Genomic DNA, 15,573 nt, shown 5'->3' with positions numbered 1-15,573 from the left:
AAGTAAGGTCAGTCCAGCCCCGAAATACCAGGCAATTCTGCTCCCATTTAAGCCTTACTGAATGGGAATTTTTCAGTGAGTAACCTACACACATTATATATATGGTTCTTTTAAGCAGACCCAGCAGATTCAGATTAAATTATTATTTTATGTATATATCAAGCCATGTAAGAACTCAACAACAAAATGTGTGAAAAATGTATAGTTTTATTAAAATTTTAGTTAAAATAAGGGTTATCATCATATGAATAGGGGTCTCTGGGTATGGTTATATAACTTTGATATGTATATAGGGGCTCCCATGATACTATAATGGACATTTATTCACGCCAGGAGATCACTGTTACCATTGTGATCACCTGGCTATTAAAACTTATGTAGGCGCTTTTTTTTAAAGAGGGGATTCTAGGCTTTAAAACAAGAGGTCTTGAGGTCGCTAAGCCTTTCTGATGGCCTATTATAAGTGCATAGAGACCCCCCTTACTGAAAAAAAATATATAGCGCTGCAGAATCTGTTGGCGCTCTACAAATAACCGATAATAATAATAATATTAGAATTTTAATAATCAAGTTTACAAATAATGGTGTGTGGTTTTTTTCTAAACTCTCTAGCCAAACAAGAAGGGGTTATCCCCATATAATTCAGGGCCTTTGGGTATATTTATTTAACTTTGATTCGCACGTAGGGGCTCCTATTAACCTCTACTCAAATTAATGCAAATTTATTCACGCCAGGTGACCACTATTACAACAGTGGCCACTTGGTCACCTTGTATGTGGGGGTTAAATGCGAGGAGTGTGATTAGCTATGAAAGCACCCCCACCCCCGTGACAATATGTGGTCATCATTTACTTTAAAGACATAGGCCCAGATTAAATGGGGTATGCAATTTAGTGCTTTCTCTTGAATGCATACACATTAGCTATAGCTAGTGTCTGTATTACAAGTTGAAAGTAAATTGCTTGCACCTGAATGAAAGCCGACGAGCGCTAACTTCAGGACTTTGGATATTTCAAACGCGTTAACCTTTCCCCATATACTTTAATGGAGTGTGCAAACTGAAAAAAAAACCCTGACACTTGTCGTTTGCATGCTAACCCGACATGCATTAGACCAACTGTGCTAACCCAAAATTAGTTTGCGCTTGTGAGTCGTATACTTTTAACTTGTAATATAAGCGCAAGTTAGCGTGGGCACAATATTTCAATATTGTGTAATGTAGCCCATAGTGCGGATGATGAAATTTGTCGTATACACACTAAAAGGGATCATGTGCCTGTGTGTATGACTGAGTCCCTCTATCTGTTGGTATTAAATGGAATAATTTAAACTAAAACACAATGTTTCCAGAGATATATAATGAGAGTTCCATCACGTTGTTTGGTGGATGTTACACATATTTGTGCATTAGGCATCAAAATCTAATTTACAGATTTTTTCTCCTCTGTTGCCTTTTGAAAGGCTAGAAAGAGATCTTTGTTTGGGATTCCGTGCTAAGAAATGAAAAGTGTAGAATTCCCTGTAAAAGATTTGCTACAAGGTCCTATAAAATCATGAGGATTTATTTAATTACTAAAATGCTACAATATAACCAATCAAATTGGCATCAAAGATAAATGAATGTACAAAGTTTAATTATAATAACGTGGCTGAATTAAATCTCAAATTGAAATGCACAGATTTAATTGATTCATTAGTATTACATATCAGATACTTGCTGTTTAATTAAATATATCTTATTGTTCACTGTTGTGGGGAAAAAAACATACATATATATATATATATATATATATATATATATATATATTCAAAAACTGTGATGACACCGACTAATTACCACTTAATACAACAAAATTTGGAGTTGATATCACAATATATATTGCTGTGCATATTATTGTATATGTAAATGTGTGTATTTATAAAAATATATACATTATGCATTTATACACAACACACACATTACATTTTGTTGAAAATAAAAGAGCAAATCAAATGAAAATAAAAGCATTGCAACTCACTCTATCTATAATCTCCAACTCTTTCTGACGAAGTGCTCTCTGCTTGACTTTTTGGTTCTCCGGCGATGAGTTTGAGGCAATCTGCAGACAGAGAGCTCCAGCCAGCAGCAGACTGGCCCTGATTGCAGTCATCTCTATGCAGAGCTGGGAAGTGTGAGTCAGAACCAGGCAGCTGGTATATAACTGTGCAGCAGCAGCAGCAGCAGCAGACTGAAGCACACAGCCTCTCTGTTATTACATCCTATGGCTGGGCTTCCCAGGGGGATAGAGGTATTTCCAGCCCTGAATCTTAAACGCCTCACCGCAGCAAACGTGCGGTCAGAGGAGCAACAACACTTTTATTGTAGTAGAAAAACAGTCACAGATGGGCAGATGAACGGCACGCAGAGCTAGCAAAGGCAGAGTTTACAGCAAACCAAAGAACCATATCTGTGGGCAAAGATTTTTATATTAATAATCATCGGTAGCTTGAAGGGAGGGTAAGGGGGGGGGATGCCCCACTCCAACTTTGTTTTTTATTAGTTAAAGGGATAGAAACACAATGTTTCCCCTTCATTATTCAGGTAGAGCATGCCATTTTAAACAACTTTCTAATTTACTTCTATTATTAATGTTTCTTTGTTCTTTTGGTATCATTTATTGAAAAGCAGGGACGTATGCTTAGGAGCCGGCCCATTTCTGGAGGATTCTATAAGGAGAGCTGCGGAGAACTGAAAGGAGAATTCCCCAAATGATTGATAAACCGAGCCCATGGCAGCAGTTTTGCAAGAATGTTATTCATTTGCAAGAGCACTAGATAGCAGCCCTATTCCCTGCTATGTAGTGCTCCAGATGCCTACCTAGGTATCTTTTTAAAGGGATACTAACCCCACATTTTTTCTTTCATGATTCAGATAGAGCATGCAATTTTAAGCAACTTTCTAATTTACTCCTATTATCATTTTTTTTTTGTTATCCTGATTTGAAAAAGCAGTAATAAAAGGTTAGGAGCCGGCCCATTTTTAGTTCAGCACCTTGGTAGAGCTTGCCGATTGGTTTGCTACATTTAGCCACAAATCAGCAAGTGCTACCCAGGTGCTGAACAAAAAATGGTCCAGCTCTAAAGCTTTACAGTACTGCTTTTTCAAATCAAGATAGCATGAGAACAAAGAAAAATTGATAATAGGAGTAAATTAGAAAGGTGCTTAAAATCTCATGCGCTATCTGAATCATGAAAGAAAAAAATTGGGTTTAGTGTACCTTTAACACAGAATACCATGTGACTAAAGCAAATTTGAAAAAAAAAGTAAATTGGAAACATTTTAAAAATGTTATGATCTTTCTGAATGATAAAATACATGTTTTGGGTTTCATATCCCTTTAAGCATAAATACTCTTATAGGGACACTAAGCATTTTCAGATAAAATAAAATGTTTAAATTATGCTTAGTAAAACAACATTATTGTTCCCGCCAGACTGGTCCTCGCTTTGCGCATGCGCAGTGCAGCAGGGAGTCAAACAACTCCTGTCAGTACGTTCTCCTGGTGCTGTCACTCACCAGGAGAAAATACATGGCCGGCGTTGATTGGCTCCCAGGAAAATATGAGTCTGCAGCTACAAATCACCACCGGGTGGCGCAGCAGAGCGGCTATTCATAAAAATCTATGGAAAATATTGCGCAATAGAGAGAAAGCAGAACCCACTGCCTCTATTGCACAATGTTATAGAGTTGGAAATTTTGGGAGAAATTTTTTTTTTACTTTTTTCTTTTTTACTAAAATTATATTTTTTATTTCCATTTGCCTATGAGTGCACGTCGCCTATGTCAGTGATTTTCAACCTTTTTTTTGCTGTGGCTCACTATTTTACATTAAAAAATCCTGCGGCACACCACCATCCCAATATTGTACAAAATCACACATTGTAGCCTAATAAAGCATATATATATATATATATATATATATATATATATATATATATATATATATATATATATATATATATATATATATATATATATACACACACACACACACTGTACTGTGCTGTGATGCCTCCTACAAACTATACATGACATATTGACATTCATTCACAAACAATCATAATGATTGTCTGAATGAATGTCAATATGTCATGGTTGTAAATGATGCCTGATGTGCCTGTCGCATACCTCCCAATATTTCAAAATTTGAAAGAGGGACACCCCCGCTGGATGGAACTGTTCTGGAGGAGGAGCAAAGCTGCGCCAGCATGCATGGGGGATTGAAGTGTTGCGGCGTGTAGAGACGGCACTAGACTCATATTGTGGTGGGTGGGGGTTCCTTCCAAGTGTGAATACGGGTCAGGGAAGCAAGCTGCTGCTGCACTGTTACCCTCCTTCAACATCTCACTCAAATTAAAAAAACGGCCCAGAAAAAAAAAGCAACATTTTAAAAATATGTCACACTGTTGTCAGTCTGCCGCGGCACACCTGAGGATCTCTCACGGCACACTGGTTGAAAAACACTGGCCTATGTTATCAGTGTAAGATGCATTTGCAGCTTCTGAAAACTTGCAGGTCAGGTTTGCAAGAGTGAGTCTGCAACCACAAATTTAAGAAGCAGTCTCTGTTTAATTCCTTCCCTAGCTGGCAGAGATAAATAACCTCAAACTCACTTGTTTGGGGTGATTAATCAATCCTCCTATCATGCCATTGGTTGCCCAGGGGCAGGATGAACAACAGAGCTCTTCTTTTCCAAGTGGTGATTGCAGATGGACATGTTTTCTGCTTGAGACCTTGTCCTCCTGAAGCTTTATACATTTTCCTGTTAGAAATGATAGTATCAGTCTCGGTATAATGGTGAGAAAGAAAAGATGTCATCCTGACTCCAAGTGTGTGTTTTATATATTGTCACCATTGTTTTATTCATAATGAAGAGCCCCCCCTGATTTGCTATGTTGTGCTGCGCCACCACTTTGGTACATTATGCCATGAAGAAATATACCATTATAACTATTTTAGATATAATAAATCAGATTAACAGTCAATAATTTGATGTGATAACGGAAATCTATTTTTTCTATCATTAGGGATGAAAGAGTAATTTATAGCTGCTTAACACATCACTACTAGATCATTTTGTTAAAGGGACATGAAACACAATTTTATTCTTTCATGATTCAAATAGAGCGCACAATTTTAAACAATTTTGTAATTTATTTAGATTATCACATTTTTTTAATTCTCTTGGTATCCTTTGTTGAAATACAGACATGTAAACTCAGGAGTGTGCACATGTCTGCAGCACTATACTTCAGCAGTTGTGTAGGAATGTTATACACTAGCAAAAACACTAGATGGCAGCACTTTTTTCTGCCATTCAGTGCTCCATACATGTACACGCTACCTACCTAGGTATCTCTTCAACAAAAAATCTCACAAGAACAAAAGTTCTAAATTTGGTAATAGAAGTAAATTGGAAACTTTTTTTTAAATTGCATGCTCTTTCTAAATCATGCAAGAAAACATGTGGGTTTAATATCCCTTTAAAGGGATAGTCAACACCAGAATTTTTGATGTTTTAAAAGATAGATAATCCCTTAATTACCAATTCCCCAGTTTTGCATAACCAACACAGATATAATAATACATGTTTTACCTCTGTAATTATCTTGTATCTAAGCCTCAGCAGCCTGCCCCCTTGATTCAGTTCTTTTGAAAGACTTGCATTTTAGCCAATCAGAGCTGTCTCCATGGTAAATTCACGTGCATGAGTTTAAAGTTATCTATATGAAACACATGAACTAATGCCCTCTAGTGGTGAAAAACTATCAAAATGCATTTAGATTAGAGGCGGCCTTCAAGGTCTAAGAAATTAGCATATGAACCTCCTAGTTTAGCTTTCAACTATGAATACCAAGAGAACAAAGTAAAATTGGTAATAAAAGTAAATTGGAAAGTTGTTTAAAATTACATGCCCTATTTGAAACATTAAAGTTTTTTTGGACTTGACTGTCCCTTTAAGAAGCAGTAATGCCAAGATATATAATTTCTTTTGTGGGGTGGGGGTGGGGAGACGGGAAAAGGTGTCTTTGCCTGTGTAGCTAAAAATCCTAGCACTGGCCCCATTTATAGTTGAAAAAAGTCTTACCTGAATTTATAGCTGGAAGTGACTTTAAGTTGATCTTAGGTCAGTAATAAAATAAAGTATTACTACCCTATGATTCCCTTTTATCTTTATTGTGTTCCTATATTGTAAAATATTATACTTCCTGTATCAAAAATAATCCACTGTGATATATAACTCTTATTGATCAATAACCAATTTCAATCACATTAATTTGCCTATTTTTGCTATTTTTGTTTCTAAAAAGCCTTCTTTATTTTAAAACATGTTTAAACATTGGTATCAGATATCCATAGAACATATCAGCACGACTTCAACCCCAGAGCTTGGTTATCACAATGGCTGATACGTTTCGGCTGTAAAAGTCATAATCATAGCTTCATTGTTGACTGCCAAGCTAGTTGTTTAAAAATGGGAAAACTCCATATGATTGGTTAAAACAAATTGACAATGCTCCAATCCTAATACAGTAAATATTTAAGGGGCCAGTATTAAAACCTCTGTGAAATGCCCATATGTTAAACTATTGGGAGTATAAACACAAAGTTAAAGCAAGGACACTCATTGTTTCTTTTTAGGCCTGTACAGATTAAATAAACATTATTATTATTTTGCTTGTTTTTCACATATTTACATAAACAGTTCCTATTAAGATGCTACCCAGTATGCCCTTTGTTTCCTCAAACTCTATCACATTATTGTAGGGCAAATATTTAAAGGCATTTTTCCTTTTTTTCTTCAAACGCTTAAAGCTAGATGGTTTGTGCTTATACCAGTTACTCAATTCCTTATTCCTTTAAAGGGTGGATCCTTTAAAGCTGATCATCATTCAATGATTTTTAATACTGTTACTCCTGTTATCCCAAAACATTTTTAACATTATAGATGGATATGTGCATACATATTAAACCTCAATCAAGTAGGCTATGAGTATGGTATGCGCATACATATTAAACCTCAATCAAGTAGGCTATGAGTATGGTATGTGCATACATATTAAACCTCAATCAAGTAGGCTATGAGTGTGGTATTAATAAGAGAGGATGAGGACGAAGTTAGTATTTTGTAAATCCAATTTTAATATAGGGGATTATTATTTTAGACTCTAAGGCCTCTATTTATCAAGCTGTCAACCGCAAATACGCTGGAATTCCGCAGCGTATTTGTGGTGAGCCTGATTGGCCTTAGTTATCAAAGGCTAGAGACCGGCAAAAGTAGAATTTAGTGACGTAACATACGATCTGCCGGTCTCAGTCCGACACAGATCGATGGTTACGTCACTCCAGATGTTCCGAACGCAAGTTCGGCACAATCTGACTACTTTTGGAAGTTATCAAGATCCTACCAGGTACTCTCACCACTATTCCGGTCCAGCGTACCTGGTTTTCAATCCGCTGCCCTGGAGGCGGCGGATGCCATAGGAATCAATGGGAGTCTGACAGCAGCGAAAGCTCATGTTTGCTGCTGTCCGATATCTCATTCATTCCTATGGAAAAAGTCTACACCTAACACCCTAACATGTACCCTAAGTCTAAACACCCCTAATCTACCCCCTACACCACCGCCACCTACATTATACTTATTAACCCCTAAACTGCCGCTCCCGGACCCGGCCGCAACTCTAGTAAATATATTAACCCCTAAACCGCCACCCCCGGACCCCGTCGCAACTCTAATAAATATATTAACCCCTAAACTGCCGCTCCCGGACCCCGCCGCAACTCTAATAAATATATTAACCCCTAAACCGCCCTTTCCGGACCCCGCCGCCACCTACATTATACCTATTAACCCCTAATCTGCCGCCCCCTATACCGCCACCGCCTACATAAAGTTATTAACTCCTATCCTGCCGATCCCGGACCCCGCCGCCACTAAATAAATTGTTTAACCCCCTAAACCGCCGCTCCCGGAGCCCACCGCCACCTACATTATATTTATTAACCCCTATCCTGCCCCCCCCTACACCGCCGCCACTATAATAAAGTTATTAACCCCTAAGTCTAACCCTAACACCCCCTAACTTAAATATAATTTAAATAAATCTAAATAAATATTACTATTATTAACTAAATTATTCCTATTTAAAACTAAATACTTACTTATAAAATAAACCCTAAACTAGCTATAATATAACTAATAGTTACTTTGTAGCTAACTTAGGGTTTATTTTTATTTTACAGGCAAGTTTGTATTTATTTTAACTAGGTACAATAGTTATTAAATAGTTATTAACTATTTAATAACTACCTAGCTAAAATAAAGACAAAAGTACCTGTAAAATAAAACCTAACCTAAGTTACAATTAAACCTAACACTACACTATCATTAAAATAATTACATAAATTAACTACAATTAAATAAAACTAATTACAATTAAATAAAATTAACTAAAGTACAAAAAAACCCAAACACTAAATTACACAAAATAAAAAAATTACAAGAATTTTAAACTAATTACACCTAATCTAAGCCCCCTAATAAAATAAAAAAGCCCCCCAAAATAATAAAATTCCCTACCCTATACTAAATTACAAATAGCCCTTAAAAGGGCTTTTTGCGGGGCATTGCCCCAAAGTAATCAGCTCTTTTACCTGTAAAAAAAGAAATACAACCCCCCAACATTAAAACCCACCACCAGCACACCCAACCCTACTCTAAAACCCACCCAAACCCCCCTTAAAAAAAACTAACACTAACCCCCTGAAGATCACCCTACCTTGAGACGTCTTCACCCAGCCGGGCACAAGTGGACCTCCAGACCAGCAGAAGTCTTCATCCTATCCGGGCAGAAAAGGACATCTAGACCGGCAGAAGTCTTCATCCAGACGGCATCTTCTATCTTCTTCCATCTGGAGCGGAGCGGGTCCATCTTCAATCCAGCCGACGCTGAGCCATCCTCTTCCATCGACGTCCTAACACTGAATGAAGGTTCCTTTAAATGACGTCATCCAAGATGGCGTCCCTTGAATTCTGATTGGCTGATAGGATTCTATCAGCCAATCGGAATTAAGGTAGGAAAAATCCTATTGGCTGATGCAATGATGAGATTGGTAGAGAGGTACAGCAGATGAAGAGCGACTTGTAAGGAAGATGAGCCTGGCAGAGGCATTCATTAAGGATTGTAAAGGAGCTAGGCGGTAGGTGGGGAGACCAGAGAGGACAGAGTTGCAGTAATCAAGGCGGGAGAGGAGGAGAGAGTGGATTAAAATCTTAGTTGTGTCTTGTGTAAGGAAGTGTCTAATTTTAGAGATGTTTTTTAAGGTGGAAGCGGCAGGCTTTAGCCAAAGACTGAATGTCAGGAGTGAAAGAAAGATCTGAGTCAAATGTGACCCTGAGACATCGGACATGCTGGGTAGGTGTAATGATGGAGTTGTCGACAGTTATAGAGAGATTGGGGGTGGAGAGTTTTGAAGAAGGGGGGAAAATGAGGAGCTCAGTTTTGGAGAGATTTAGCTTGAGGTAGTGAGAGGACATCCAGTTGGAGATGTGAGAAAGACAGTTAGTGACACGGGTTAGCAAGGAAGGAGAAAGGTCTGGTGCAGAGAAGTAGATTTGGGTGTCGTCGGCATACAAATGATATTGTAAACCATGGGACTTTATTAGGGAACCTAGTGATGATGTGTAGATTGAGAAGAAAAGGGGACCGAGGACAGAGCCTTGCGGTACTCCGACAGAAAGTGGTGATGGGGCAGAGGAGGCCCCAGAGAAGGCTACACTAAAGGTATGGTTTGACAGGTAGGAAGAGAGCCATGAGAGGGCTGTGTCACATATGCCGAAGGATTGGAGGGTTTGGAGCAAGAGAGGGTGGTCAACTGTGTCAAAGGCTGCGGACAGATCAAGGAGAATAAGCAGAGAGAAGTGGCCTTTTGAGTAGGTCGTTGGTAACCGTAACAATTGCTGTTTCTGTGGAGTGATGGGGATGAAATCCAGATTGCAATGGGTCAAGGAGAGAGTTTATTGTAAGGAAATGGGATAGGCGTGCATAAGCTAGTTTTTCGAGAAGTTTTGATGCAAGAGGGAGGAGGGAAATAGGGGGGTAGTTGGATGGGGAGGTAGGATCAAGAGAAGGTTTTTTGAGGATAGGTGTGACCAGTGCATGTTTCAGCGATGAGGGAAATATACCGGTGCTGAAGGAGAGGTTGAAAGTATGTGTGAGTATAGGGGTAAGGGTGGCAGAGAGGGAGGGGAGTAGCTGTGAGGGGATAGGGTCAAGGGGACAGGTAGTGAGGTGAGAGCGCAGTATAAGTGCCAAAACTTCTTCCTCAGTAACAGGGGAGAATGAGCTAAGTTTAAGGTTATGTGGGTTGTGGTTGATTGAGAGCATTTGAGGGGGTGAGAGAATGGAATTATGTTGAGAGCTGATTTCATTTCTGATGGAGTTGATTTTGTTATTGAAGTGGTTGGCAAAGTCTTGAGCTGACAGAGAAGTTGTATTAGGAGGTGGGGGAGGGCGGAGAAGAGTATTGAAAGTGGAGAACAAACGTTTTGGGTTTGAAGAAAGATTAGAGATAAGAGTAGAGAAGTAGTGTTGCTTATGGAAATTAAGGCCAGAGTAGTAGGAGTTCAAGATAAATTTGTAGTGTTGAAAATGAGCTGAACTCTTAGATTTTCTCCAGTGCCGCTCAGCAGTACGGGAACATCTGCGTAGGTATCGTGTCAGAGGAGTATGCCAGGGCTGAGGATGAGTGTTTGATTTCCGAACTATGGTAAGAGGGGCGAGATTGTCAAGGATGGATGTAAGGGTGGAATTATAGTGGCAGATAGATTGGTCAGGGCATGAAAAGGAGGAGAAGGATGAGAGGAGAGGTTTGAGGGAATTAGAAAGCTGTTGTTGATCTAATGACGTAATGCTTCTGTGAAGTTTGGTGTGAGGAGCAGAAGGAGGGAGAGTTGTAGGGAGGGATGATATGTTGCAAGTAAGGAGATTGTGGTCAGAAATAGGAAAGGGGGAGTTTGTGAAGTTTGAGAGGGTGCATCAATAGCTAAAGATCAGGTCAAGGGAGTGACCATCTTTGTGAGTGGGAGAATCAGTCCATTGTGACAAACCAAAAGAGGAAGTGAGTTGCAGAAGTTGTTTTGCAGAGGAGGCAGTGGGATTGTCAAGAGGGATGTTGAAGTCACCAAGAATGAGGGAAGGGGTGTCTGAGAAAAGGAAATAAAGTAGCCATGCAGCCAAGTGATCTAGAAATTGAGTTGAGGAGCCAGGAGGACGGTATATGACTGCGACACGTATAGAAAGAGGAGAGAATAAGCGAATCATGTGGGTTTCGAATGAGGAAAATGTGAGGGAAGAGATGGGATTTATTTGTTGAAAGGTGCAACGAGAGGAAAATAAAATACCTACACCACCTCCTTGTCTATTACCAGACCTAGGAGTGTGGCTGAAGTGGAGATCCCCATGTGACAGAGCAGCAGTGGATGCTGTGTCTAGGGGAGAGAACCAGGTTTCTGTTAGGGCCAGAAGGTTGAGGGAGTGGGAGATAAAGAGGTCATGTATAGAAGTGAGTTTGTTGCAAACAGAGCGAGAGTTCCAAAGTGCACAAGTGAAAGGGGAAGTGGCTTTTGATGCAAGAGGAATGTGAGTAAGGTTGTCAGAGTTTTGTTTTTTGAGTCAGTGGGATGGTATACATGGATGTGCACGGCTAGGCAGTTGTTGGGGACCAGGATTAGGGGAGATGTCACCAGCAGTTAGTAGAAGCAAGAGGGAGAGTGACATAAGATGAGATACAGATTTGCAGTAGTGAGACTGCCTTTGAGACAAGGTGCAGGGGGGAGAGAGAGTGTTTAGGAATAGGTAAAGTTCATGAGTACAAAAGTAATGTGAGTTTAAGAGAGATGGGCTAATGAACAGTGCAGGTGGAGAGGGAGAAGGAGTAATTGAATAAAGTAGTTTTTTATAAAGACAAAAAATAAGAGACAAAAAATTATATTTAAATTAGGGGGCGTTAGGGTTAGACTTAGGTTTAGGGGTTAATAACTTTATTATAGTGGCGGCGGTGTAGGGGGGGCAGGATAGGGGTTAATATATATAATGTAGGTGGCGGTGGGCTCCGGGAGTGGCGGTTTAGGGGTTTAACAATTTATTTAGTTGCGGCGGGGTCCGGGATCGGCAGGATAGGGGTTAATAACTTTATGTAGGTGGCGGCAGTATAGGGGGCGGCAGATTAGGGGTTAATAGGTATAATGTAGGTGGCGGCGGGGTCCGGGAGCGGCGGTTTAGGGGTTAATATATTTATTATAGTTGCGGCGGGGTCCGGGAGTGGCGATTTAGGTTTTAATATATTTATTATAGTTGCGGAGGGGTCCGGGAGCGGCGGTTTAGGGGTTAATATATTTATTATAGCTGCGGCGGGGTCTGGGAGCGGTGGTTTAGGGGTTAATAACTTTATTTAGTTGCGGGGGGCTCCGTGAGCAGCGGTATAGGGGGTAAAACAGTATAGTATAGTGTGGGTGCTTAATGACAGGCTAGCAAGAAAGCTGTGAATAAGCCGATGAGCAGCGAGATCGATGACTGTCAGTTAACAACAGTCTGCTGCTCATCGCACCGTACTTGGTGCGCGGCTTTTTGACAGCTATCTTGATAAATTTGGCGTACGTATTCAGGTCCGCGGCGGCGATGTTAGGCGAGCGTATTGGTGCCGGCGAATGCTAGAAAGTAGACAGCTTGATAAATAGAGGCCTAAAGCTACAATTTTAGACTCTACAGAGTTAATGGAATCAGAATGGATCTAGGTTGATTAAGTTTCAGTAATTTATCAGATCATACTCGCTGTTTAGTCCCTGTGGATTTCATGTCTTTAATGTGAGAATCCAATAGACTTCTTGTCTAGATAACATTTGGTCTCTATTTCCTCCTCGCTGTGGAGGGAGAATATGTTCAACAATAGTCCAACTGAGACTACCCGGATTTTTGTTATGAAAATGATTCAAGTGCATAATTAGAGGCGTAATTAAAGTACCTGCTTTTATGTTACAAACATGCTCACAAATGCAAGATCTAACCTCCCTTGAGGTCATCCCTATGTCAGGGGCGTATTAAGGCATAGGCCAACAAGGCCGGTGCCTAGGGCAGCAGATTTTTAAGGGGCAGCAGAATTTTCTGGGCCACTCTACTGAACTCAGGGCCGGGTGGCTAAATCAACCAGGGCCGGGCTATTGCTGTCCTATGGGATTGTATGTGGATGCGCATGTCGTGGTGACAGTGGAGGCGGAGCTCACTTGCGCAGCCTGGCCTGGACTGAGAGGGAATGCGGTATTCTTCCTGGCTCCACCACGTGATTGAGACTCACACAGATTACACAGTGCAGTGTGCACTACACCGTGACCACTGTGAAACAGCATATGCCTTTCTCCCTTCAATACATCTTCATTAGGCATTAAAATACTTAAATGGATTAGTCACTAAATACTTGCACATTTACTGTTTGTCTATCTGTCATACATGCAAAGAATAAGTATTTATTGCTGAATCTATACAACTATGTGACTTAAAACACAACTAAAAATGTTGTATGCATTTAATACATTCAGAAACAATACAAGTATATACTTTATTATGATTGTATCATGTGACTTTATCCCCTACGATACAATTCCTAAACCTATCATAACTACTGTTGTATTTTTTAAGTACTTTTAAAGGCCAGTTTGTATATTCATTACATATTTATCCAAGCAGATATTTTGCTTAAATAACTGTCAATCACCAAAGAAGATGTTTAAGGTTAAACAACTACCTACTGACAAACTATCATACAGTGAAGGATATTTTTTTCTGATATAAACACTTTAATCATCTGACTTGCAAAATAATGTCTTTATATATATATATATATATATATATATATATATATATATATATATATATATATATATATATATATATATATATATATATGTGTGTGTGTGTGTGTGTGACCAGAGTGAATGCAAGCCCTGGTGAACATCTACTTAAAAATACATTATTTTTTAACATTTTTACACCCTGCCCCAAAAATATAATGTCTAAAAAAAAAAGGCCTTAAACCTGGGGTGGGGTGGGGGGGGGGGGCAGCAGAATTTTGAGTGCCTAGGGCAGCCCCTGCCCTATGTATTGTAGGTTACACAGTGAACACATTAACAAATATATTACATATGTTGCTATGCAATTGTAACATCTTTTGTGTTGAAAGGTTTCTTTTGTACCCATGCTTGAGAAACCATTACCACCTAACTGTACATGTTCACAAGCTATGCAATTGGAATTAGGGCATTTGTAAACCCCTTTTACAGCTAACCATGAACTGTGGGTGTTGTTATGTTTGCTTTTTAAGCAAGTTGGTGCCACTCTATTCCCTATAGTATCTTTATTGTGTTCCTATATTGTAAAATAGTTTACTTCCTGTATCAAAAAGAATCTACTGTGATATATAACTCTTATTGATCAATAACCAGTTTCATTCACATCAATTGGCCTATTATTTGTATTTTTTTCCCTAAAAAATAAATATTGAAAGAGTAGGTTTCTAGGACACACCAGCTATGGTGTGTCATTTTATTTTTCTATACTTCTATATCCTCTATATCCTGCTTGTGCTGTGGGACAGCTGTTTCTAATGTTTATCTTGCAGTCATTTTGAGGTATGCTTGGATACCTAAGATCACAGCAAGTCTGTCTTTCATCAGGACATTTCCAAACCATCTGCCTCAAAAAACACATGGCATGGGGAACAGAAAATGTGTTTATTTTATGTTTTTGAGGCCAGAAATGGGCTGCATTTGCAACAAAAGGCTCCACATGATTTAAAGTATACTGGCATCTTCTGCTCATTATCTCAGTTTTCAGTTTGGCATGAAATAGTATAATTACAGTGTGCCCTCCCAGACCATATTGTCTTACCAGTATGACCATGATTAATTAATATGGATGGGGAATGCATCAAAGTGACATAAAGAGACTTTTTGATGAACATGGTGGGTTTGTGATGAAGCAACAAGTTGAGGTAATGTGTTTTATGTATCTGATCCTACCCATAACCCTTACTCCCTGCTTGGCTTTAAACAAATGCCATATTTGGAAGGAGATTATTATTTCTAGTATTTGCCCATTTTATTTTACATGACAAATTAGGGAAGATTTTTTCATAAATTCCTTGCTGCTTTCATTGTCTTTACTTCTTCCATATTTTTCAAATAATTGTTGTATTTATGTTTGTTGTGAATATATATATATATATATATATATATATATAGTTACATGTATATAATAACAGAGACGGTAAGTTGTATTAATGTACTTTTAAACAGGAGGACAAAATGTGAAAGTAAAAAAATATATATATACACTCACTGGCCACTTTATTAGGTGCACCTTGCTAGTAACGGGTTGGACCCCCTTTTGCCTTCAGAACTGCCTTAATTCTTTGTGGCAAAGATTCAACCAGGTGTTGGAAACATTCCTCAGAGATTTTGGTCCATATTGACATG

At 39.0% G+C, this 15,573-nt stretch overlaps 1 protein-coding gene across 1 annotated transcript in view; it reads right to left on the bottom strand.

Moving 5' to 3' along the window:
* CTHRC1 (collagen triple helix repeat containing 1) overlaps positions 1 to 15,573 on the bottom strand; it is a 142,225-nt gene that overhangs the window by 90,856 nt on the left and 35,796 nt on the right. Inside the window, exon 2 of the mRNA XM_053715924.1 lies at positions 2,020 to 2,249. Coding sequence (XP_053571899.1) covers positions 2,020 to 2,249 — 230 coding nt within the window. The remainder of the gene's footprint in view (positions 1 to 2,019; positions 2,250 to 15,573) is intronic.

Source organism: Bombina bombina, chromosome 5 (assembly GCF_027579735.1).
Source record: "Bombina bombina isolate aBomBom1 chromosome 5, aBomBom1.pri, whole genome shotgun sequence".
Classification (NCBI taxonomy): Eukaryota; Metazoa; Chordata; class Amphibia; order Anura; family Bombinatoridae; genus Bombina; species Bombina bombina.
Note: the sequence above shows the minus strand (reverse complement) of the source record. Positions and strands in the feature narration are given on the sequence as shown.